At 35.5% G+C, this 27,622-nt stretch overlaps 1 protein-coding gene across 1 annotated transcript in view; it reads right to left on the minus strand.

The window, feature by feature from the left end:
• LOC149008451 (phosphoglycolate phosphatase 1A, chloroplastic-like) overlaps positions 1–27,038 on the minus strand; it is a 39,176-nt gene extending 12,138 nt beyond the window's left edge. Inside the window, exons 1-5 of the mRNA XM_089164976.1 lie at positions 26,684–27,038; positions 26,149–26,216; positions 25,840–25,932; positions 25,693–25,764; positions 23,309–23,380 (exon numbers count right to left, since the gene is read on the minus strand). Coding sequence (XP_089021102.1) covers positions 23,309–23,380; positions 25,693–25,764; positions 25,840–25,932; positions 26,149–26,216; positions 26,684–26,951 — 573 coding nt within the window. The 5' untranslated portion in view covers positions 26,952–27,038. The remainder of the gene's footprint in view (positions 1–23,308; positions 23,381–25,692; positions 25,765–25,839; positions 25,933–26,148; positions 26,217–26,683) is intronic.
• Positions 27,039–27,622: the final 584 nt, after the last annotated feature.

Here is a 27,622-nt window from a genome sequence, read left to right on the forward strand (position 1 = left end):
TATAAATTTTGGCTTCAGCTTGATAGCCCTAAATTCGTAAGTGTCGAAGGCTTGGTTTTCTTCCAGCCCAGAGTTCATATGGAGTCTTACATACTGTTTTACTTGGTACTCTATTCAAAATATAATCAGCAGTTTTGAGTGCCTCACCCCATAATGATTCTAGTAAAGCAAAATTGCTCATCATAGATCTGACCATGTCCTTCAGAGTTCTATTTCTCCTTTCTGCAACACCATTCTGTTGAGGAAAACCTGGTATAGAATATTGACGAACTATTCCATGTTCTTGAAGGAAAAGAGCAAAGGGTCCTAGATGTTGTTCAGTGTCTCCACTTCTTCCATAATATTTTCCACCCCTATCAGATCTAATAGCTTTTATTTGCTTCGAGTGAAAAAGTTCTACTTCAGCCTTGAAAATTTTGAAGTAGTCCAAAGTAATAGACTTTTCAGAAAGAAGATAAATGAATCCATATCTCGACCAATCATCTATAAAAGTTAAGAAGTATCGCTTGCCACTAAGAGTGGGTATAAGAAATGGACCACAAATGTTAGTATGGATCAGATCCAACACAGATGTGCTACAAGTGGCTTCTTTCTTTCTACTAATGTTCATTTTGCCCTTGGTGCAGTCAATACAGGCTCCCAATTCATCAGTGTCAGGAATGTCTAGTATCCCTTGTTTCACTAGTCTGTCAATCCTTTTCTTTGCAATGTGGCCTAACCTTCTATGCCAAAGAGTTGCTGAATTCCCATTGTCAAGCCTTCTTTTTATCCCAACATTCATTACCCAAGACTCTTCGCAATCAAGTCTATACATATTATCAATTATACAGCCAGAACCATAGACTACTGAATCTTTTAAAATAGAAAATCCTTGCCATTAAAATTGATGGAAAAATCGTCTTGGGCTAATTTGGCTACAGAAATAAGATTCCTTCTCATGGTGGGAATGCAAACTACATTTTTCAATATGATAGAATTATCAGAATTCAAAACTAGCCTAATATCTCCAATGGCTTTTACTGCTACCCGTTCTCCATTTCCCACGAACACATTCACTTCATCCTTGCTGGGTCTCCATCTTCTTAGCAACCCTTGCAAGGAATGAGTGACGTGAATTGAAGAACCGGAATCTAACCACCATGAGTTTATAGGGACATCTATTAAACAAGATTCAAAATAGACAAGTGAAAAATTCATACTAGATTTCCCTTTCTCTAGAAAAGCCTTCCTTTTGTAACAATCTTTCTTGAAATGGCCTGGTTTCTTACACCAGTAACAGATGAACTTAGTATCCTTTTTCTGGAGTTTTGCTCTGAAATCCTTCTCTTTGTTGAAATCCTTCCCTTTGTTGAAATCCTTTCCTTTCTTAAAATCCTTTTTGTGGGGGTTGATGAACTTCTTGTGGGACTTCGAGGAGAAACCCTTCTTGTAAACAAGATTGGCAGTCTCTACCTTGTTTCTATTAAGGTTATTCTGCTCTTGAGTTACTATAGTAACTACTTGATCCAAGCTCCATTTGTGATCAGACAAGACATTATAGGTGGACTTTAGATGACTGTAAGGTTGAGGGAGTGAATCCAAGATGATGTTTACTAGAAAATCATCATCGAAATTTATACCTAGGCCTTTGATCTGATTTCCCAAAGATATCAAACTTAGTATGTGGTCTCTAACATTACCTTCCCCAGTGAACTTGGTAGTGGTAAGAGTAGAAATCAAATCTCCCGACTGAGCTTTCTTAGAAGAATCAAACTTGGCCCTGATGGCATCAAGGTATTCTTTTGCAGTTTCCTTTTGCCCTACACTGTTCTTAGTGCTTTCTAGGATAGCTGACTTCATTACTGCTAGGGCCTTTTTGTTTGTCTTATTCCAAAGGATCAGTTCGTTTTTCTGTGCAGGAGTGGGATTTTCAGTTTCAACTGGCTTAGGTTCTGTGAGGCATATATCCCATTCTCTTAAACACAAGTAGACGTCTAAATCTTCTTCCCACCTTTTGAAATTATCTTTAGTGAGTTTTGGAATATCAGAGAAATTGGTAGACATCTTGATAGTACTGTAGTTGACTTATAATTATCAAAATCAATCTTAGGCATGCATTTAATAATAATGACAAAATATACACTGCCAAAGAAAGAAAAAATTGCCATCATACTAGTAAGAGTAACCGACTGTTACAACATTTCAACCGTTGGGTTGAGAATGCACTAGTCCCCTTATAATTTGCAATTACAGCGAAATATTCAACTTTGAAAGTACCATCACCTTTGGGTTAATGGTACTTCTAAGTCATCATATTCCTTTAAAACATGTGCATAATCGTACTTTGATGATGACACCTTTGGGTGAACATCATCAATTTACTGCAATAATTATATATGCCTTGGATCACAAAATATTATGATAAAAATTATATTTTACCACTTTGGTGGGTTCCATATAATTCTATCATAATATTCTGTAATCCCATTTGCAGTAATTTATAATGGGATTTTTTTTCCTTCAAAGAAAGAAATATATATATGAATACCCACAAGTATTTATTGGACTTGTAAACCTGGGAGTAAACCCTTATAATTTTACAAGTTACATCCACATGATGTGTACAGAACAAGATCCCAATAGTGCACAAACCAAGATCCAAGCTATGGCTTTAACTAACCTTGAACAGTTAAGCCTCCAAAGCTATATAAAGCCATTTCTTAAGTTGTATTATTATTATACGAGTATAAGTGGTAATATTTTTACTAAGGAGATAATGGATAAGTTATTCAAAAAACTACCAGAACCCCTTAGAACAAAGATTAAAGATAGTTGGACTCCAGTAGATAATGAGCCAGCTAAAGATAATGTATGTATAAGAATTACACATATTATTACAAAGCTCATGGAGGAATGTACTTTCATACAGATACAAAGACAGTTTCAAAGTACAGACTTTGGATTCTGTAAAGACATCTTCACCACTCAAGCGTTTGGTGAAAGAAATCAAGATAGCAAACCTAGGAGAAAACCCAGATACATCCAAGCTCCTAGGAGACCACAAATAGGTTATTATGAAAAACCTAAAAGGAGATATTACCAAGATAAAAGAAATTGGTATTTGAGAAGATCTAATAGAAGAAAACCTTTTCTAGATCCTCAAAGACATGCAAGAAGATATAATCCCAACAGGAATTATAAAACCAGACTAGCATGTTACAATTGCGGAGATACTAGACATTTGGTTAAAGAATGTCCTAAGTTAGTTAATACAGATAGCAAGAGAGCAATGGTAGTACAAAATACCAATGAATGCTTAATTGTTGTAGATCAAGAGACTTTTAATGATGATCTTTAGCATTTCTAGTTCAATGTTATTTTGAACTATGATAACTGTATCTAGAACCCCTACTGCTTTGAATTTGGTTATACCTACATTTTCTTCAGGTAGGTCTCCCCAATAAAATTCTTTCAATCTTTCTTTAACTCTCATATAGTCTATGCTGGAAGAAAGACTCATATTCCAAATAATCTTTTGGTTAACTTTTCAAGGTTATCTATTTTTGTATCTATCAGGGACATTCTCTTCCTGAACTCTTCAGATTCTTGCTGCCTTTGGAGGCTCATTTTTTGGGCTTCACCTTCTAGTTTTTCTAGATTTGCTAAAGTTTCCCTTTCTATATCTTTAGGTTCTCTTAATCTTAATTGGTGGATCAATTCTCTTATTTCATTCTTAGAAGGAATCTTTGATAAATCAAGGTTTAAGATTATTTTTCTATAATCTTCAATCTTATGATTTATGTAATCTAGATTTTTAAGAATCTGTGTATTATCTTTCTCCAAATCAAGAGTTTGGTTTATCTGTTTTAATATTTTATTTTTATCTCCTATGATATCAGCTCTTCCTTTATGTTGGACTTTATCTTTGCTGCTTTGGAATTAACCACTGAAGCAATAATCTCTTCAATAGAAGTATCTTTCGACTGGGATTCAGCCGTATCTTTGAGATCTTTGGGCTGAGGATCAGCCATATCTAATTCCTGCAAATCATTTTCCAAATAAGGATCTAGCTTGGTATCAGCAATGGTAGTATAAAATACCAATGAATGCTTAATTGCTGTAGATCAAGAGATGTCAGACCAAGAATCTGTTTATAGTGTTGTATCAGTAGAAATACCTGATACCCATGAAGAAGATACTGAACCATATCCAGACTTGATTAACCAACTTGTTTATCCCACAGATTTACATATTCAAATGAACAAGATACAATGTGATAAGGATAAGCATCTTTGGAAACACAAAGGTGGTAGATACCATGTAGCTTGTTCAGGGTTGTAAAAAATACTCGGATTAGATTTAAGATACCAATGCAGAAACTGCCTTGACGAAAGATGCAAATTTTGTATAGATAATATTGTAATTCTTATTGAAGAAAGGGAAAATAGAATTACTATTCCAGAATTACAAGAAAAAAGAGATTCTACAAAATTAAAATTGGTACAGGATGAATTAGCAATTATCAATGCTAAAATTGATAAAGATCCAGATCCAGATATACGATGGTTTTCTGAGGTTGCATTACACCCTAGAAAAGCTACAAAGTATAGTTTAGGATATGACATATGCATCCCATATGATTGTATTCTTGAGCCTCATAAGATAACTATCATTAACACATTTGTTACTTACACCATAAGTAATAAATTTGGCATGATAATTAAAGATATATCTTATTATGCCTCGCAAGGAGTTCAAATTCTTGGAGGAGTTTTAGATGCGGATTATACAGACCCTATAAAGATTTGTATGATGAACCATAGTGATCAGGAAATAGCTGTCACTGAAGGTGAAAAGATTGCCCAAGCCATAATTATACCTAATTATGGTATTGGACCTGAAGTTATATGAAGAGGAGGATTTGGTTCTACTAACCAACCAAGCACTTCAGCACAGATTCCTAGTGAAATACAGATCCCTCTTTGTCAAACCAAAGAAAATCTAAAATCAATAGAAGTAGAATGCCAAGTTAGAGTTGGGACTAAGATAGTTTCCTTAATCGGAATAATAGATACAGGGTGTACAGTAAGTACACTGAACCCTAAATGGTTCGATAAACCTCAATTTCTTGTAGATATTCCTCCTATTATTAGTAGAGGAATAGATGGCATACCCCATACCACAGATAAAATGATAAAAAATCCGTTGATTAGTTTCAAAACCAATTGCGGACAAAGCCAATGGTTTCAGATGGGCCAAGTCTGTCCAAGACCCACTCCATGGGACAACCTCTTGATTGGACTTAATTTTATCTTAAATTTTCATGATGCTCTCCAAATTAACAAGCACTATGTATAGATCAATAGGCAGAGTGTTATGATTCCTACTTTGCCTTATTCAGACCCTCAAAGTTGCGAGCGAACCGTGGTGGATAAGGTAAAACCTATCCCTTTACCTCCCAACTGTAAATGCAAAATCCCTAGTTCGTGTAAAATTGCTTCAGATATAAAGGAAGATGAAAATTTCGAATTTAGAATATAACAAGAATTACTTGAAGAAGAATATGAGTTTGATTCTAGTTATGAGATAGACCAAGATTACCTAGATTTTAGAAGATTTGAATCTAATTTCCACGAACTCACAATACAAAAAGTTTTAGAAAAATTAGAAACATCAAAGATTATGCAAGATAAAAACCCATTAGAATACTGGCATATAGATAAGCAAATAATTGAGTTAAAAATTAAGAACCAAGATATGAGAATTGTTACAGGTAACCCTAAGTACAATTTTAAAGATGATGAAGAATTTGACATGCACCTTAAAGAGCTTAAAGAACTTGGATTGGTACAAAATTCTAATAGCTCTCACAGATCAGCTGCTTTTATAGTAATTAAAGAGTCAGAAAAGAAGAGAGGAAAAAGTAGAATGGTGATAAACTACAAAAGATTGAATGACAATACTGAGGATGATGCATACAACATCCTTAGGAGAGATTTCCTTGTCTAACTAATAGACAGAGCAAAGATGTTCAGCAAGTTCGATCTTAAATCTGGATTCCACCAGATAAAGGTCCACAAAGATTCGATTCCATGGACTGCTTTCACAACAAGCAGAGGACATTACGAATGGAATGTAATGTCCTTTGGACTAAAGAATGCTCCTTCTGTATTCCAGCGCAGAATGGATCAGATATTTTTAGACTATAGAGAATTTATTACAGTCTATATAGATGACATTCTAGTCTTTAGTAAAAATGAGAAACAGCATGTTGAGCATCTGCTTATAGCCTTTAAATTATTTGTTAAACATGGATTAGTTGTCTCTAAAAAGAAATTAGAAATAGCTAAAGAAAAGATTAAATTTTTGGGACTTGTCTTAGGAAAAGACCTGATATCCTTACAAGATCATATTTCGAGAAAAATTTTGGAATTCCCAGATATTCTAAAAGGAACAACCCAGATTAAATCTTTTATTGGTCTAGTCAACCAGGCTAGAAATTTTATAAAAGATTTGGGGAAAATCTTAGGCCCTCTCAATGCCAAGACTTCCCCGAAAGGTAAAGGAAGATTTAATCAGCAAGATATTAAGTTAGTTCAAAGAATTAAACAATTGATCTCCACTATTAAACCCATGAGATATCCGAAAGATAATTACTATCACATTGTTGAAACAGATGGTTCACAAGAAGGATGGGGAGCTATACTCAAAATCAAACCAAATGACTACTCGCCTAAGTCTAGTGAAGAAGTTTACAGATATGCTTCTGGTTTACACCAGAACAAAAATTTAGCTGCAATAGATTTTGAAGTCGAATCTGTTATCAAAGGATTAGAAGCCTTTGAACTTTTTCTTCAAAACAAAAAGATTCTTGTTAGAACTGACTGCCAAGCTATTAGGAATGAACCTACAGGGTGCTCCAAATGATCCTAATGGACCATATGGACCAGATAATTCAGATATGAGATTTGGAGATAGACCAAGGTTAAAAATAGAAAATTTGGATTATGATCTCGAAAAAATAGGATCAGGAGATATAATTAGGCCCCGAGGAAGAGAAATGCCTGTAAAACCTCCAATTAGATTAGGATTAGATTCCATCACAGGAACAGGAAGGTTACTAAACCTAGGACATCATGATCCTTAAAGATGGGACAATGTCATAGATGTTTGGAAGTAGAATGTCATTAACGAATTCTTTAAAGAAACTCGTAATTAGACAGCAGAAGAGATGTATAGATATTTCGAAACCTTTTTGGGAGAATCCATGAAAGTTATGGATGTAATAGAAGATGAATCTATCAGGTTTAACCATACCATAAGGGAAGTCATTGAGCTCGCCTCAGATGGATTTGAAGTTGGGAAAATTATTGTCTAAAAGATGCTGCTGATGCAATGCTAACGCAAAGATGCTGCTGACGTCACACAATGTAGAAAAAAGATAAGATATCTGTCTGGATGAATCATTCGTCCAGGATAAGATTTCCTTTTGCTTTTATCTTTTATTAAGCTGTTTTTTATAATGTTTGGATTCCGTTCCCTATATAAGGAACGATGGTCTTCTGTAAGGGGATATAGGAAGTAAGAGAGAGAGAGAAGAAGTCTGTAAGAGAAGAAGCTCTATAAAGGAATAAGCTTATGTTTGTAATGAAAGTTTCTTCAATATTGCACTAATCTTGAGAAGGTCCAAGCGTAGGAAGACTGAGTCTTCTTCTATAAGTCTATTTTCTTTATTTGTTTAAGATATGGGCTTGTTGTAGTGAAGTAATTATGTATTTTATGTCATCTGCATGCATATTCGAGGTGGATAACCATGGAACATGCCTACAGTCGTGCCTCTGTTCTTGGTGACGGCCACCACTGCATACATGTAGGTGCATCTGCATATTCCATTAATAATCTCAGATGAGTAGTTTCAGTAACAACCGAAACTAGATGTATGCGTAGTTGAGTACAGGTTGGAAGAGACCCAACTCCAGGTCTGTCTAGAATTGGTGAAAGACTGTTATGAAAGCTGATGTTAAATAATTCTAAGAATTATTCAGAAGTTCAGATGGCTGTTACGAATAGTCGGTGAGGTGCCTGACAAGTCGAAAGTCTGTTTAAATCTTAAAGAATGAGTAGAGTTAAAGAACCCTATCTGATAAAGTCAGGGGAATAGGCTATGACAGTCAAGGACTGGGTAAAGGCCTCAGCAGAGCCGTGAAGGGCAGTAAGTGTAAGTCCCGTTGTGCCGGCAAAGTTGCAGAGGTGCCAGATGAGTCTGTTAATTCAAGCCTCTCTTGACCTAAAGAGACAAAGACCATTGATTTGGTAGGGTTACTCCTCGAAAATTTTAAATCACACATGATGCTGCATATCATTTTAGTATTGCATCCAACCATGTAGATCTCAAAAATAGTTGAAATCTAGTTGAGAGTAAACAGAAATGTATTCCTTGGCCCAAAAGGAAATGCAGAAAGCATCCCTGCTTTGCAATGCAACTTCCAGAGCGGGCTTGGCCATAAGACTCGGTTGGCTTGATGCGAGTATGCGGGAGCCCTGTAGGCCTTGTGTTTTGCGTCTGTTTATTTCAGATATACTGGGTTAAAATACTCGAGAGCATTAGGCACATTTTGCATCATAGTATAGGTTTACATAGTTCGATCCAGCGAACTTAAAACCCTCTGGAATATAAACATTAATGAGATTAATGGCTGAAGAAGTCCTCAAAGGAAGAGGAATTATATTTGAACAAGAAAGATATAATGAAGCTGCAAAATTAAATGATGAATCTTCTGAAAAGGATGAAATACGATCGGTTCCTGAGTCCACAAGCTCTAATATCAAAATTAGAATGGATAGGCAAGAAGTGGACATGAACCAGATTCCATCAGATTTGGAAGACATCGGAGAAGAATTAGATAAGGATAACCATATAGGAATGAACCTACAGGGTGCTCCATATGATCCTAATAGACCATATGGACCAGATAACCCATATCCAGAGGGTTTGAGGGTTTTAAGTTCGCTGGATCGAACTATGTACTATATGCAAAATATGCCTAATGCTCTCAGAGTATTTTAACCAGTATATCTGAAATAAACAGACGCAAAACACAAGGCCTACAGGGCTCCCGCATACTCACATCAAGCCAACCGAGTCTTATGGCCAAGCCCGCTCTGGAAGTTGCATTGCAAAGCAGGGATGCTTTCTGCATTTCCTTTTGGGCCAAGGAATACATTTCTGTTTACTCTCAACTAGATTTCAACTATTTTTGAGATCTACATGGTTGGATGCAATACTAAAATGATATGCAGCATCATGTGTGAATTTAAAATTTTCGAGGAGTAACCCAACCAAATCAATAATCTTTGTCTCTTTAGGTCAAAAGAGGCTTGAATTAACAGACTCGTCTAGCACCTCTGCAACCTTGCTGGCACAACGGGACTTACACTTACTGCCCTTCACGGCTCTGCTGAGGCCTTTACCCAGTCCTTGACTGTCATAGCCTATTCCCCTGACTTTATCAGATAGAGTCCTTTAACTCTACTCATTCTTTAAGATTTAAACAGACTTTCAGACCGTCAGGCACCTCACCGACTATTCCACGGGGTTATAAACAGCCATCTGAACTTCTGAATAATTCTTAGGATTATTTAACATCAGCTTTCGTAACAGTCTTTCACCAATTCTAGACAGCACTGGAGTTGGGTCTCTTCCAACCTGTACTCAACTACGCATACATCTAGTTTCGGTTATTACTGAAACTACTCATCTGGGATTATTAATGGAATATGCAGATGCTCCTACATGTATGCAGTGGTGACCGTCACCAAGAACAGAGGCACGACTGTAGGCATGTTCCACGGTTATCCAACTCGAATATGCATGCAGATGTCATGAAATACATAATTACTTCACTACTACAAGCCCATATCTTAAACGAATAAAGAAAAGAGACTTACAGAAGAAGACTCAGTCTTCTTACGATTGGACCTTCTCAAGATTAGTGCAATATTGAAGAAACTTGCATTACAAACATAAGCTTATTCCTTTATAGAGCTTCTTCTCTTACAGACTTCTTCTCTCTCTCTCTTACTTCCTATATCCCCTTACATAAGACCATCGTTCCTTATATAGCGAACGGAATCCAAACATTATAAAAAACAACTTAATAAAAGATAAAAGCAAAAGGAAATCTTATCCTGGACGAATGATTCGTCCAGACAGATATCTTATCTTTTTTCTACATTGTGTGACGTCAGCAGCATCTTTGCGTTAACATTGCGTCAGCAGCATCTTTTAGACAATAATTGTCCCAACTTCGAATCCATCTGAGGCGAGCTCAATGACTTCCTTTATGGTATGGTTAAACCTTATAGGTTCATCTTCTATTATATCCATAATATGGGCACGAACTATTCTTTTTGACCTTGTAGACATTCTATCTTCATGGTGTTTCTCATATTTTTTGAGGAAACAACTGACCTTCTTGTGTTTCTTGAACTTTCGTCCAATTATCTGACCATATCTATTTACCCATCTTGGTAAGAATAAATCTCCAAATTCCGGGGAAATAAACATTCTTCGGGATCTTCTGGTGTATCTATCTCTTCTGGAGAATCTCCTACGAGTCATCTGATTTGGATGAACTGGGTCTACCATCATCCGTTGCCACTAGTTCTTTAAGCTTCACCATCATCTCATCAACTGCTCTGACATATTGTTGGATGGGTGATTCAAGAACTTCAACAATTTGTTTGTCTGAAGAGGACTTATCTTTAGAGGCTTCATTTGTCTTTTTCTCATGTTTGTTGACGAATGAAGTAAAGATCTCAGATTCATTCATGCCTAAGAGATCTTTAGCACGAAGTAAATGGGCTGTTAAATCTTCTTTTTCACTCTCAAGATTGCGATTTGCAAGCCTTAAGCTATTAACTTCTTCAACAAGGCGTAATGCAGACACCCTGTTCATCTCACATTTTTCAGTAAGATCTTGGATTTCCATCTTTGTGACAGAACACTCATCACATGCCATAAGTGCTCCTTTGAAATCTTTCTGATCGACTTTCTCGATCTTTGGATCTTTGTAGAAATTGATACCAAAAGTTTTCCTGGCATCTTTCAAAGCTTCAGAAAGATCAACATAGCCTTTGTACAAAGGCTTGTCAAAATTTTTGATACAAGTAGTGACATCTGACCATTGTGTATAAATTCCAGGAAGTTTTCCTTTAAACACAGCGTAATATCTGTAACTTGATTTTGACTTGGAGTAAGCCATATTCATCTGGTAGTTTAAGCAATTCATGACTGAACTGAAATAGTCACGTTTGCTTTTATCTGCTGGATCATGGATACTCTGGTGATGAGAAATCCATAAATTATCTAAGATTGTTTTATCTTGTTCTTCAACTTCAAGCAAAGCCTTGAACTGAAATCTTTCATCTATGGTGTAAAGGTATCTCTGACCATACATAATCTTTTTAGGTATGTGCTTCTTTTTCAAGTTAGCACTTCCCTTATGTGGGACTTTATCTTTGCTGCTTTGGGAATTAACCACTGAAGCAATAATCTCTTCAATAGAAGTATCTTTCGACTGGGATTCAGCCGTATCTTTGAGATCTTTGGGCTGAGGATCAGCCATATCTAATTCCTGCAAATCATTTTCCAAATAAGGATCTAGATAATCCATCTGCAAGGAAATTATCTTTACCATTAATATGTTCAAAAGTAATATCAAAACCTTTGTTAATAATGGTATCTCTAAAAATCAACCATCTTCTTTGGGAAATCTTTTTTTTATTTAAATTTTTATAGAACTTGACTATAGCTTGGAAGTCAGTTCTAACAAGAATCTTTTTGTTTTGAAGAAAAAGTTCAAAGGCTTCTAATCCTTTGATAACAGATTCAACTTCAAAATCTATTGCTGCTAAATTTTTGTTCTGGTGTAAACCAGAAGCATATCTGTAGACTTCTTCACTGGATTGGATTTAGGCGAGTACTCATTTGGTCTGATTTTGAGTATAGCTCTCCATCTTTCTTGTGAACCATCTGTTTCAACAATGTGATAGTAATTATCTTTCGGATATCTCATGAGTTTAATAGTGGAGATCAATTGTTTAATTCTATGAGTTTAATAGTGGAGATCAATTGTTTAATTCTTTGAACTAACTTAATATCTTACTGATTAAATCTTTTTTCAGCTTTCGGGGAAGTCTTGGCATAGAAAGGGCCTAAGATTTTTCTCAAATCTTTTATAAAATTTCTAGCTTGATTGACTAGACCAACAAAATATTTAATTTGGGTTGTTCCTTTGAGAATATCTGGGAATTCCAAGATTTTTCTCGAAATATGATCTTGTAAGGATATCAGATCTTTTCCTAAGACAAGTCCTACAAAATTAATCTGTTCTTTAGCTATTTCTAATTTCCTTTTAGAGATAACTAATCCATGTTTGGCAAATAATTCAAAGGCTGTGAGCAGATGCTCAACATGCTGTTTCTCATTTTTACTAAAGATTAAAATGTTATCTATATAGACTGCAATAAATTCTCTATAGTCTAAAAATATCTGATCCATTCTGCGCTGGAATACAAAAGGAGCATTCTTTAGTCCAAAGGGCATTACATTCCATTCGTAATGTCCTCTGCTAGTTGTGAAAGCAGTCCATAGAATCGAATCTTTGTGGACTTTTATTTGGTGGAATCCAGATTTAAGATCGAACTTGCTGAACATCTTTGCTCTGTCTATTAGTTAGACAAGGAAATCTCTCCTAGGGATGTTGTATGCATCATCCTCAGTATTGTCATTCAATCTTTTGTAGTTTATCACCATTCTACTTTTTCCTCTCTTCTTTTCTGACTCTTTAATTACTATAAAAGCAGCTGATCTGTGAGGGCTATTAGAATCTTGTACCAATCCAAGTTCTTTAAGCTCCTTAAGGTGCATGTCAAATTCTTCATCATCTTTAAAATTGTACTTAGGGTTACCTGTAACAATTCTCATATCTTGGTTCTTAATTTTTAACTCAATTATTTGCTTATCTATATGCCAGTATTCTAATGGGTTTTTATCTTGTATAATCTTTGATGTTTCTAATTTTTCTAAAACTTTTTGTATTGTGAGTTCGTGGAAATTAGATTCAAATCTTCTAAAATTTAGGTAGTCTTGGTCTATCTCATAACAAGAATCAAACTCATATTCTTCCTCAAGTAATTCTTGTTCTATTCTAAATTCGAAATTTTCATCTTCCTCTATATCTGAAGCGATTTTACAAGAACCAGGCAATTTGCATTTACAGTTGGGAGGTAAAGGGATAGGTTTTACCTTATCCACCACGGTTCGCTCGCAACTCTGAGGGTCTAAATAAGGCAAAGTAGGAATCATAACACTCTGCCTATTGATCTGAACATAGTGCTTGTTAATTTGGAGAGCACCATGAAAACTTCAGATAAAATTAAGGCCAATCAAGAGGTTGTCCCATGGAGTGGGTCTTGGACAAACTTGGCCCATCTGAAACCATTGGCTTTGTCCCCAATTAGTTTTGAAACTAATCAACGGGTTTTTCAACATCTTATCTGTGGTACGGGGTATGTGATAACTCTATGAAATAGAGTTAAGATTTATAACTTTTATACTTGAGATGGCTTGATTTAGGAGTATTTTGTCTTTGTTTTAGTGATAGTATTCATTAGGTGTTGTTTTATTTAGTCTCAACATGTTGCATTTTGTTTAGTTCATTTTTGTCACATTGCATGAATTTCCCTTCTTTTTATGGATGAATTTGACTGTTTCTCTTTCTCTTGAACATGTAGGTGAAGATTCATAATAGAAGAACATGTCCTCTAACTTTGTTGTAGAGTTGTTGCTGCATTGCTACAACAACGGAGCAGAATATTCTCAGATCCAATTCAAATGGAATTGACCAAAAAGGGCTAACTTAAGTGGACTAAATTCTTGTAAATACATGATGGTTTTTAGCCCTTGATCTCAGGAGGAAGGTTCTAATCCTATGGCCAGAATCTAACCTAATGATTGAAGACATTTATGGAAGAAAGAGAAGAGAGGCAAGGAGGACAAGAGGAGAGATTGGACCAAGGTGTGGAGGAGAGACTCGGCTGAGAGGAAGGAGGTAGAGAACGAATGTTGTAGCTCTTGTGGAAGCAAGGAGCTGCTAGAGTTGCTGATTTGCTGAAGAAGAGAGCTGGAGCTTATGTGGAAGCATTGAAGCCTTAGTTCATTCTTGTTTTTATAACTCTATCTTCTTATTTTCTAGTCTCATGTCAACTATACTTGGTTTTATGCATTTGAATTCTGTTATGGGCTAAATCTTAGCTGTGTTGGGATGATAGTAGTACCTAAACCTAAATTTTGATATGTAACTAATCATGTGTTCTTTAGTTTTATTGCAATCCACTTTATTGTTAATGAATTCAACATGTTATATTGACTAATTTAAGTTCTTGAATGATCTTTCTTGAATGAATGTTATGATTTCATTAATTGGAAAATTAATGAAGTTTAGGTGTTTGTTGAATTGTGTGAGTTAGCATCATCTTTAATTAGGTTGTGTTAATTAGTAGGTTGGGTAGGAATACCCAATTACCTCACATTACCATTGATTGGATTGGGTTTAAATTGCATTCTTAATTCAATTCTTCATAGGAATATGCTGATGTTGATTTAGGATGCTAGCTTATGTGTATTGGAAAATACCATATTGCCATTCATTCCAAGTTCTTGATTTATCTTGGGGTTGTAGTATTGCTTTAGTATTTGTGTTTTAAAATTCAGGGGAAGGGAAACTTGATTCCTAACACACTTGTCACTCATTAAGTTTCTTCCATTGCTCAAATCTACATTTTAGTTCCTTAGTTTTCTTTACCTGTCATTTGGTTAATTAGTTAGACAAACACCAATCAACCTTGTTAATTTCATTTAAATCAATTTTATTTTTACATTGAAAGTTAAGGATATAATTCTCCGTGGGATCGATACTTTACTTATCATTTATTACTTGATTGCGATACGTATACTTGCGTGATATCTTGAGATACAAGCAACAGTATGCCATCTATTCCTCTACTAATAATAGGAGGAATATCTACTAGAAATTGAGGTTCATCGAACCATTTAGGGTTCAATGTACTTACTGTACACCCTGTATCTATTATTCCGACTAAGGAAACTATCTTAGTTCCAACTTTAACTTGGCATTCTACTTTTATTGATTTTAGATTTTCTTTTGTTTGACAAAGAGGGATTTGTATTTCACTAGGAATCTGTGCTGAAGTGCTTGGTTGATTAGTGGAACCAAAACCTCCTCTTCGTATAACTTCAGGTCCGATACCATAATTAGGTATAATTATGGCCTGGGCAATCTTTTCACCTTCAGTGACAGCTATTTCCTTATCACTATGGTTCATCATACAAATCTTTATAGGGTCTGTATAATCCGCATCTAAAACTCCTCCAAGAATTTGAACTCCTTGCGAGGCATAATAAGATCTATCCTTAATTATCATGCCAAATTTATTACTTATGGTGTAAGTAACAAATGTGTCAATGATAGTTATCTTATGAGGCTCAAGAATACAATCATATGGGATGCATATGTCATATCCTAAACTATACTTTGTAGCTTTTCTGGGGTGTAATGCGACCTCAGAAAACCATCGTATATCTGGATCTGGATCTTTATCAATTTTAGCATTGATAATTGCTAATTCATCCTGTACCAATTCTAATTTTGTAGAATCTCTTTTTTCTTGTAATTCTGGAATAGTAATTCTATTTTCCCTTTCTTCAATAAGAATTACAGTAATTATCTATACAAAATTTGCATCTGTCGTCAAGGCAGTTTCTGTATTGGTATCTTAAATCTAATCCAGGGTATTTTTTACAACCTGAACAAGCTACGTGGTATCTACCACCTTTGTGTTTCCAGAGATGCTTATCCTTTTCACATTGTATCTTGTTCATTCGAATATGTAACTCTGTGGGATTAACAAGTTGGTTAATCAAGTCTGGATATGATTCAGTATCTTCTTCATGGGTATCAGGTATTTCTACTGATACAACACTATAAACAGATTCTTGGTCTGACATCTCTTGATCTACAGCAATTAAGCATTCATTGGTATTTTGTACTACCATTGCTCTCTTGCTATCTGTATTAACTAACTTAGGACATTCTTTGACCAAATGTCTAGTATCTCCGCAATTGTAACATGATAGTCTGGTTTTATAATTCCTGTTGGGATTATATCTTCTTGCATGTCTTTGAGGATCTAGAAAAGGTTTTCTTCTATTAGATCTTCTCAAATACCAATTTCTTTTATCTTGGTAATATCTCCTTTTAGGTTTTTCATAATAACCTATTTGTGGTCTCCTAGGAGCTTGGATGTATCTGGGTTTTCTCCTAGGTTTGCTATCTTGATTTCTTTCACCAAACGCTTGAGTGGTGAAGATGTCTTTACAGAATACAAAGTCTGTACTTTGAAACTGTCTTTGTATCTGTATGAAAGTACATTCCTCCACGAGCTTTGTAATAATATGTGTAATTCTTATACATACATTATCTTTAGCTGGCTCATTATCTATTGGAGTCCAACTATCTTTAATCTTTGTTCCAAGGGGTCCTGGTAGTTTTTTGAATAACTTATCCATTATCTCCTTAGTAAAAATATTACCACTTATACTCGTATAATAATAATACAACTTCAGAAAAGGCTTTATATATCTATAGCTTTGGAGGCTTAACTTTTCAAGGTTAGTTAAAGCCATAGCTTGGATCTTGGTTTGTGCACTATTGGGATCTTGTCCTGTACACATCATGTGGATGTAACTTGTAAAATTATAAGGGTTTACTCCCAGGTTTACAAGTCCAGTAAATACTTGTGGGTATTCACTCTTAAATCTTTCCCAATTAGCTTTCATGGATTCTCCCAAAAAGGTTTCCAAATATCTATACATCTCTTCTGCTGTCCAATTACGAGTTTCTTTAAAGAATTCGTTAATGACATTCTGCTTCCAAACATCTATGACACTATCCCATCTTTGAGGATCATGATGTCCTAGGTTTAGTAACCTTTCTGTTCCTGTGATGGAATCTAATCCTAATCTAATTGGAGGTTCTACAGGCATTTCTCTTCCTCGGGGCCTAATTATATCTCCTGATCCTATTTTTTCGAGATCATAATCCAATTTTTCTATCTTTAACCAGGGTCTATCTCCAAATCTCATATCTGAATTATCTGGTCCATATGGTCTATTAGGATCATATGGAGCACCCTGTAGGTTCATCCCTATATGGTTATCCTTATCTAATTCTTCTCCGATGTCTTCCAAATCTGATGGAATCTGGTTCATGTCCACTTCTTGCCTATTCATTCTAATTTTGATAATAGAGCTTGTGGACTCAGGAACTGATTCAGTAACCGATTGTATTTCATCCTTTTCAGAAGATTTATCATTTAATTTTGCAGCTTCATTATATCTTTTTTGTTCAAATATAATTCCTCTTCCTTTGAGGACTTCTTCAGCCATTAATCTCATCCTTTCATCTCCTCTTTTTATAGCTCTTTCTCTTATCTCACATAGGTTCTTTGTTTCTTTGTTCATCTAATCTTACTCAAATTCTGATCTGATGCTGTTACTATCTTCATCTCTTGTATCTGTGGATACCCTTTGTTGGGTTTCCAAATAATTATGGAACCTAAGTAAAGTGTTTCCTTGTGAATCTTGGTATAAGGTATTCTCCGTTGGAGTGATTACCTTGTTATCCTTTTGGTGGATGAGTTGTGTAACATCCCATTCTAATCCTGCCAATTTTATTGGATCAATCATGGCTTGTTTTTGTAAAGCTATATGTTTTGATGCTATACCTTGGATAACATCGTCTATCTGGACATTAAACTTAATTGTAGAATTATTAGAGGTTTTTCCCATAAATCCTATACAAACCAAAAGGTTATGTCCAACATAACTTTCATAACCTTTTGTCATAATTTTTAGTCTTATTTGACGGGCATCTTTTATATCTTTTATAAAATTTGGGGCAATATAGAACAATCCTATATTGTTATTCATATCTACTTCAGTAATTGCTATGATAGATTCTGTGGGATTTTGCCACCCATTCTGTCAGGGCTACTAAAACCTTTGTGCCCAAATTTTTTCTTGTTAGTCCCTTAATGCCTATTACGATAACACCAAGGTGTAACAGATTCATCTTTTTGTGCAATCTTAACTTTCCCAAGGTTTCATCTGACAAGACCTGGATCACTCCTACATGTCTTCCTGTGACGTTCATAGGATGTTCTTGGTAGGCTCTTACTAAACCAGTATCCTTAAGAAAACCATTACGTGCATACTATTCTTCTGGTTTTAATAAACTTAATTTGTTATTTCTAAAGCTTTCAATATTTTGATCTATATCTATTATTTCTTCTAGTGCAAGATTCTGACTACTAGAAGGCTTAAATCTCCTGAAGATTCTTCCTATGGTAGACTCAGAATCGTTAGAACCACTTGATTCATATCCACCTGATCTGGTTACAGAATTGGACCTTCCAGTGAATGGTCTAATACTCATTTTGAGAAATATGGACCAAAACTAAAAGTTTTATCTTGAGAATACTTAATAAAGTCACCTTTAGGTTTTACACCATTTTCAGAAACTCTTAATCTGTTCAAGGATTCATTTAAGTTTTCAATTTCAGCACTTGAAACAGTACCTGGTTGACTAATCTTGGATTCTATCCTATCAAGCTTTTCTATGATGATCTTTAGCATTTCTAGTTCAATGTTATTTTGAACTATGATAACTGTATCTAGAACCCCTACTACTTTGAATTTGGTTATACCTACATTTTCTTCAGGTAGGTCTCCCCAATAAAATTATTTCAATCTTTCTTTAACTCTCATATAGTCTATGCTGGAAGAAAGACTCATATTCCAAATAATCTTTTGGTTAGCTTTTCAAGGTTATCTATTTTTTTATCTATCAGAGACATTCTCTTCCTGAACTCTTTAGATTCTTGCTGCCTTTGGAGGCTCATTTTTTGGGCTTCAGCTTCTAGTTTTTCTAGATTTGCTAAAGTTTCCCTTTCTATCTTTAGGTTCTCTTAATCTTAATTGGTGGATCAATTCTCTTATTTCATTCTTAGAAGGAATCTTTGATAAATCAAGGTTTAAGATTATTTTTCTATAATCTTCAATCTTATGATTTATGTAATCTAGATTTTTAAGAATCTGTGTATTATCTTTCTCCAAATCAAGGGTTTGGTTTATCTGTTTTAATACTTTATTTTTATCTCCTATGATATCAGCTATTTTATCTATCGTGTTTTGGATCTTACCCCAATTATCTTCGAGACTTAAACTTAGACTGATAATCAAATCTATTAATGAGTTAAGTACTTCACATACATTATCAGAATCTTTCATGTGTAGTTTGTGTCTAAAATGTATAGACCCAAAATAACAACAAAGCTTATATCTATCCATAGTAGAGACAGTTTGTCCCATAGTATCTGAAATCTCGAGATTTAGGTATTCTATTCTTTTTAGATCAGTCATACCAGTCATCCTCTAGATAATCTTCAACATCTGGATTATAATAGTCTTCAGAGTTATAGATATCAGAAAAACTATATTGTTCTTCTATATCTTCAACAAAACCTTCAGAATTATAATCAGAAATTCTGATATCAATAATATCTTCAATAATCTTTAAAGCAAAGATATGCTTATTTATTGTTATCAAAACAAAGATAATGTAATCAATCATTTTGATGGAATAATTGACCTAATCTGCTTTCAGGCGTGGGTAAAGTATATTTCCACCCAGCCTCCATATATCTTTTTACATATGGATCTAAATCAAAATGCACATTTTGGTAATTATCCATGCATTTTTGGAAGATAAGATCTTTTACTTCTTTAGGAAGTACGTGTAAGTCTGAATCTTCATTGTAAACAATGAATCTGACGAAAGACCTATAGTAGTCTTTCATAAAACTTAATTGCAAACTGAAATCACCATAAATGGCTAATCTATCTATAAGCATAAAAAGCATCTGATAAACGAAATACATTGCTTAAACTGAGGGCTTGTTTCATGTCGTAATTATGCGATGCAATCCTACTTTTACACAGTCACAGAGAAAGTAACTGCTCTGATACCATTATAAAAACATTATATATATATATATATATATATGCACATCCAATGTAAATTTTTGGCATTATATATATATATATATATATATATGCCAAAGGGGGGGTTGGGCCGGTGGCTTCAAGTGCCCGCCCACATGCCTGGCAGGTCTCTGAAATCAGAGATCCGCCAAAAACAGAATACTTTTTTTTTTTTTTTCTGTCAAGAGCCCTTTCTGCGCACGCTGGCGCAGCTGTGCGCATGCTGGCGCAGCCGTGCACACGCGCGCGTGTTGCGTTCGTGTTGTGCGCGCAGTCGCCCACCGGCTTCAAAATTTGCCCCTTTTTTTTTTTTTGGCTTCTCTTGCCCTCTCTCAACAAACACTATATCATTATGATCCTTTTATGAATCCTAAAATAAAATCAAAATAACATATGGTTTAGGGTTTCAATTAAACCTATGGATTTCCCATTGGATCCAATCCAAAATAAAATCAAATAAACAAATGATTTAGGGTTTCAATTAAACCCTGGATTTCCCATTGGATCCAATCCAAAATAAAATCAAATAACACCCATCTAATCACACAATAGAAATCAAGAATTCACAACCTCTATAATTATTATAGAAAATGGCTCTGATGCCAATTGTTGGATCTAACAGGATCTATATTATTCCTATAATAATCAAATCATAGTTATGAATATAATCACGTAAGCGTAGAAATAAATACCTGTAGTGCGTTCTTGTATCTAGATCCTCCTTTTGCTCTCCTTGAATCTTCCGTAGCCTTTCACCCTTCAGAATCCTTCGTTTGAGTGTTTTGTGGAAACAACCTCAAACCCAAAATGTATCGTGTGACAGCTACGGGGACCCAGGTAGTTATTTATAATATAAAACCCTAACCTTTAACCACTCCCACAATAGTAAAGGTCAGTAATACCCCTGAATGAATATGGGTCCAGATAAATGGACTAGTGTTAGTTAAGCCCACAAAACCCAACAGGGATAACAGTGGTTTATTCACCAGAGACTGAGTGTGTGGCATCTGATTGTAAATCAACAACTGGAAATGTTCACCAAGCTTTGTGTTTTGAGATAACTACAACCAGATACTTAAACCGACTTCAGAAATTTGAGACTTCCATTACTCCACTACCATACTTGCTCACACAAGTACTACTACACTTCTTGCCTCCTCTGCTACTACTTGGGTTGTTGACTCTGGTGCATTCAATCATATGACTACTCAGTAAGTCCAGTGGTGCCTTGGAGTTCAGGTGTTGCCTCAGTAGTGTCACCTGGATTCACCCCCCCCCCCCCCCCCCAAAAAAAAAAAAAAAAAAAAACCCACCCCAGGGACACCTTGCTTTTTGGGGACGATATGCTTTAGAAGTTATGTACTCCAGCCTTTTTGTCACAACCTTGGATTGTATTCTACCACGTTCAAGATATTCAACAACAGTAAATTAGGATTATTCCCAACCCAATTCCTTTGCTCCTTACCCTGTAAGCCATAAACCATAATAAAACCGCCACCTTCAATCCCTGGGGTCTTTGGAAACCATCCACAAACCTAAAACTTCCACAGGGAAAACCAGCCATCAAAATTGTCCCCTTTTTTGGGTCAAATATTCCTCTCACCGTAATGGAAATAGGATCCTAGCTGCTGCCTATTCTGACCATTGGACACCCTAGATTTCATTGTTTTCTTCTTTCCCAATTGAACCTGCTGTTTATTGAAATAGAGTGTAGTTTTCAACATTTCTTAGCCTTGCATAGGTGGTTGACTCCAAACTCTTTTTAGCATATCAAACTAGTATAGACTATATTAACTATGTTGGAAGCATTCTTGATATGACTAATAAAACATTTGCACTTATTCTCATGGGTTGTTTGTAATGTTGGATGTCGATAGTAGATACAGGTGACGGCTTTCAGTTAGATTCTGTATCCTTGGAGATACCTATGAAATACTCTAGTTGGCATTTTCGTGTTCTTTAAATAAGCTCAGATAATCCTAATGTATTTACTTCTTTCCATAAAACTAGTCATTCGTCCCAGGTGATTCTTACTCATGTATCTGCAATTATGTTCCCAGCATCATATTGTGTCTCTCACTTCATCTTCTTCGTTGTCTTTTGTTCTTCATTTACCTCAATTGTCCTTGGATCTTTTATTTATGACTCACATTAATATATCATGTAGTTTGGAATAAGACTTGTCGTTGTTATTTTTGTTTTACTAAACCACTGAATCCTGGTCTACTTCATGATTTTTATTGACTCATTCTTAAAATCTTCAACCAGGGAAGATTGGTAGAGGGAAAAAGAAAGGTAGCTTGTATTATCTTGACTGTGATATGTCTTCTATGAGATATGTTCCCCTTAATTGGCTTGTGTAGCTTTTGTCTAGTTGTTTGTTTTTCTCTTTCCCCTTTGGTTCCGTGTATTTTCTGTGCCTTTGATAATGAATTCTTCATGCACCTTAAAAGGGGAAGGAGGGGGGGGGGGAGATGAAGAACTAAAGAAGAAACAATTTAACACTTAAAAAAGAAAATAGTATTTGAAATTGACAGTGGGATAATTATTGAAAATATCTACTACTAGTTTTCCAAGAATATTAGAAGCTAGCAAGTCTTCTGCAAAGTTTTATGAATCATAAAAAAAAGTGTGTCAAATTTAACAATGGTATACCCACTCTCTTGTCAGAAAACAAGTTCAGGTCACAAAGGTTTGTGAGATGCCTCATATCACGAGGTTATGATATTGGAAAACATGGGTGGCTCCATGTCATGGAATATAGAACATCCATCTTATTGGTCAAATCAGCAGATAATGTCACTAGATTTTCCAATAGTGAAATAGCATTCTTCCAATATTTGAAACTTTTAAAACCCTTTCCATGCTTATTATAGGCTCAAGTTTGATGGATGAGATAGCATGGGGTCAGCGATCACTGAGACCCACTTGTGGACATCCAAACTTTGCCACATGCCAACAAAATGTCAACTTGTTACAGTAACCACAAGGCTATGTGACACTAACCTTCCTCAACCCTCTCCCCCATTTCATCCTCCCCCCCCCCCCCCCCCCAAAAAAAAAAAAAAAAAAAAAAAAGAAAAAGAGAGAGAGAAATAGCATGAATACTTTCTATGGGTCCAATATTAGTATTTATAACCATACCGGCCCCCCAAGGTATTGAAATCCAGCTAGCTCAAGCTCTTTCAGTATGCCATCTTCACCAATTACATAAACCTGAATTAGCAAAAAAAGAAATGTAGTCAAGATAGATAAGTCGACTTATTTTCTTACTTCCCTTTTGTGATTGTTTCCATTCCAGAGATTAATGTAGCACAGTTGACTAAAAAACTACAGAAAGTTAATTTTTTTTGTGACCCCCTATATAAGGAAACAATTCAGATATTGATTTGAATCTTATCAAATCTCATTGAAGAGCTAATTGTGTCTACGACAACTATGCAATGCTAGCCAACGTGATAAAAGGAAATAATTCAAATATTCAAATCAATATTTGACTTGTTTCCTTCTATACCGTCAGACAACTTGAGCTGTGGAGAGAGTAGCTAGAGCATTATAAGAAATCAAAGTAGAAATGCCTCTTAAATATATTGGGGAAAAAAATCTTGAAAGCAATCATTTGACTTCTTAAAATTGTTTGGTGAGCAATATATAAGTGAAAAACTATAGCAATAAACTGTGTAAAGTCATAACAAAAACTAGTTGACATATTCACAAAGCATCAAACTGCTAAGATGTAAGCTTCTAACTGATTCATCTAAAGAAAGGAGCCCAAGCTCATGTCACAACTCATGTGTACACCAAACCTATGTTACAGGAGATATGTGGAATTAAGGTCAACAAGGAAAAACTAAGTCTAGGTTCAACAAGTAAAAACTAAGTCAGAAGATGACTTGTTTAGTATTACTATGTCTTGCTCATTCTAATTAGATGATAAAGTAGCACTCACTGCAATAACAGAAGGATAAGTCATAGACTCATAGTAATCTTAATCAGCCATAGCTAAAAATGCCAGGGGGTGTTAATATTGGTGCAAAACATTGGCTAACCTTAGTGGACATAGGAAGTGAACCCATTTTTTATGAGAATTCTAAGGGAAGATTCAATAAATGCCCATGATACTGAGATGGTGACAAGGTCATAAATGAAAAAAGGATACTCAGTACTCAAGTGACAAGATATTGGTGGCATATCAATTGGCTAAGGTCTGACTTCACCCAAGTTCTGTATGTGGTGTGTTAAACCAAGTTCAACTCCAGTAGACAGTTTCAATGATGTGACCTATCATTCTAATTTGCATAGTTTCTTTACCATGTTTTTGATTTATTTTTTAAACTTGTTGGGAATTGCTGGAAACTTTCAAATAATCATGTCTGAACATCTTACTTTGTTTTTAGTGCTTAGCCCACCCCCACCCTTTTCCATCCCAAAAGATATATTTTCTGCTTTGGGAGTTGACTCCCACATTGCCTTCTTTTTTCTTTTTTTTTTGTGGGGTAATTACTCCCACATGGCTTGGAGGTGGGAAAGAGGAGTGGTATATATACTGGATGTGGTACTATAAGAGTGTTCTCCCTTAGAATAGAGATTCTCCCTTCATCCATGTGTTTGGAGCGGTTTTTTTTTTTTTTTTTTTTTTGGGGGGGTGGGGTCTGAACCTCAAGGTGTCTCTCCACACATGCGCAGGTCATCCTTTGGGCTTATGTCTAAAAGAACAACGCACAGACATGCCTTCATACAAAGTAATTTCCATATGAAAGGTCACTTACGTCTCCATGCACAGACACGAACACTTGTATGTGAGTGCTGTAAGGCACTGTTTTGGAATCTTTTATCTTTTTGGATGGAATCAGATTAACTCTTCACTTGTTGAAGTCCATGCCTTCAAACAGCACCATCACCTCCAGTAGGAAGCCTGATAATACACTTGATGTCCAGTTTCAGATTCTTTCTTCCCCTCTTCCCCTTGTCTCAGAGAGTTCCTCACTTAACAATTCAGTCCATCTGTCTTTTGGTTTTGCTTCTGAAATTGAGCACAGCCCCAAGTTATCTTGACGAGGCCTAGTCAACAAGTTCATGCGAATTAACAAGCCACCAGGGGCTGTTCTATCTAGGGTGCAGTTCACACTTCAAACCAACCCAGTTGCACCAATAAGGGGGAACTAAGGGTTTTACCTCTTGTTCAGATTCTGTGGTTATAGTGAAGGACATTATATATGCACCAGTGAAGGCAGTGATAAAACACATGAGTACAGTAAAATTTAGTGGCAGTCACCAAAAACAGATAAGTTAGGTATATGCTCCTTTGAATAAATTACTGCACCAATGGATTCCATGAACACAGAAATGGTTGAGATTTATGTACCCACACACACACACACACACACACACACACCAAAAAAAAAAAAAGAAGAAGAAGAAGAAGAAATGGTTGAGCTTTAAGCCTATGATGCAGAGGTGAATTTGAAAGCACTGTCTAGAACACTGCAGGTTATACATAGGTAAGTGTAGGATGCCTAGCAGCATACCTTTTTATCTTTAGGAAAATTAATGGACTGGAGGTAAGCAGCAGCAGCAAAAGAAGATGCAAAAATTTCCTCCTGAAAAAAAAAAATTACAATTTAATCATACAATAATACACTTTTGACTCAAAAATAGAAATTTGTAAGACTGACCTCACTGACACTAAGACCAAGTGTTTCAAATTTTTTCCCATACTGTTTCCTGGATTTGGTTGAGTTGTTTGTGACAAAAATTAATCTCTTGCCCTGCAGAAAAGGAAATGAATAATTGTCTTGTTGCCATTAAACAATCCAAACATGTTTTACTTCTCAAGTTCTATAAAGGGGTTCTTTGATGGGAAATCATTGCAAAAAGGATAATCACGCATGACAATACATAATTTACACTTATATAGCTGCAAAGCAGAATCTATGTATGCAGAAAAATGTACATTTCATCAATTCAATTCTATCAATACAAACCCTTGAGCGAAGCATATCCAGAGTTTCTGGGACTCCATCAATCAAACTGTCCCCTTTCCATATAACTCCTGCAAATAAGAGGGGAGGAAAAAAGAAAGGAAAAATATAAAACTGTACAATTTGAGAGATAATCGGTGATCTCAATAGGAATTGTACCCGTTTATCATACTAATCACAGGAATAGTCTAAGAACTGAAACCATAATCCAAATTAAGAGCAATGTCAGCGTCAACCAAAATCTAGTTCCGATGACAAAACTGGAATCCAACTCAATAAAGCCGTCTTGAGGTTAATACTAATCTGCTTCAGTTGATTAGATTCAGCGATCACAAACTTACTGTCGAATTCCGCCAATACAAAATCTCACACTTGTAGTCAAACTAGCAATTTGGATCCACTAACAGTTTGGCATAAATAATTTTTAATTAACAAGATAATATGTTTGAATCAATCGCAAAGGATTCTCTACTCCTGAGCTTAAGACTTAAGAGCAATCTCAGCTTCAGTTGATTGAATTGAGTGATTAGGAACTCACCATCGCAGTCAAAGATAAATGTTTCAACAGAACTGATGAGTTCCTCCGCGTTCTTGAGAGGTTGAGCCGAAGCTCGGGTCGTGAGATTGGCAGCACGAGAAACCTCCATTCTAGAGTTCCATTTAATGGGATTACCGAGATAAGATATCTTCTTCTTTTGCCCTAGAAAGCGAGAACAAAGGATCTGGGAGGGGAAACGATTTGGATTTGAAAGGACGAGAGTTGCAGTGGCTAGTGTAAGAGAGACTTTGCTGCTGCTACTAAGCATTTCTTCTCTCAGCCTTTCGTGGTCTCTCCTTTTATCTCGCGCTAAGACGGTTTAGTCTATCTCCCTCTGTTGTGTGTCCTGAGAAAAAAAGTCGTTACATATTATGCGGTTGTTGATGCTGACATGGCGGTTTGAGTGGATGGAGGTCTAGCTTTGTCTATCCAACTTACAGAAACCTTAGGGACGGTTTAGTCTTTCTCCCCCTGTTGTGTGTCCTGACTCCTGAGAAAAAAAAGTCGTTACATATTATGCGGTTGTTGATGCTGACATGGCGGTTTGAGTGGATGGAGGTCTAGCTTTGTTTATCCAACTTACAAAAACCTTAGGGACCGTTGATTGTAATCATTTTAAATCCTATGCCGTGGGCATCTTTACAACCAGATTGATACGCGGACTATGACAAATAGACGGTTGAGACTAAAATAAGAGATTTTACATGTGAAGTCCTGACCACAAATTAATGTTGGATCCCCCTAAAACAATATATTAGGGATGGATCCCAATCAGACTAACCGTTAGGTTCTCTTAAGTATATTCAAATTTATCAAAAAACATATATATTTAAATTTCAAATGTGAAAGGATCAAAATGTCCTGAGGTTATTTAATATATTATATTATTATATTATTTTCATTTGTTTGAATATTATATTTTAACCATATAATTAATGA

Source organism: Hakea prostrata, chromosome 8, assembly GCF_041222555.1.
Source record: "Hakea prostrata isolate BN-2017 chromosome 8, UWA_Hpros_2, whole genome shotgun sequence".
In the NCBI taxonomy this organism is placed as follows: domain Eukaryota; kingdom Viridiplantae; phylum Streptophyta; class Magnoliopsida; order Proteales; family Proteaceae; genus Hakea; species Hakea prostrata.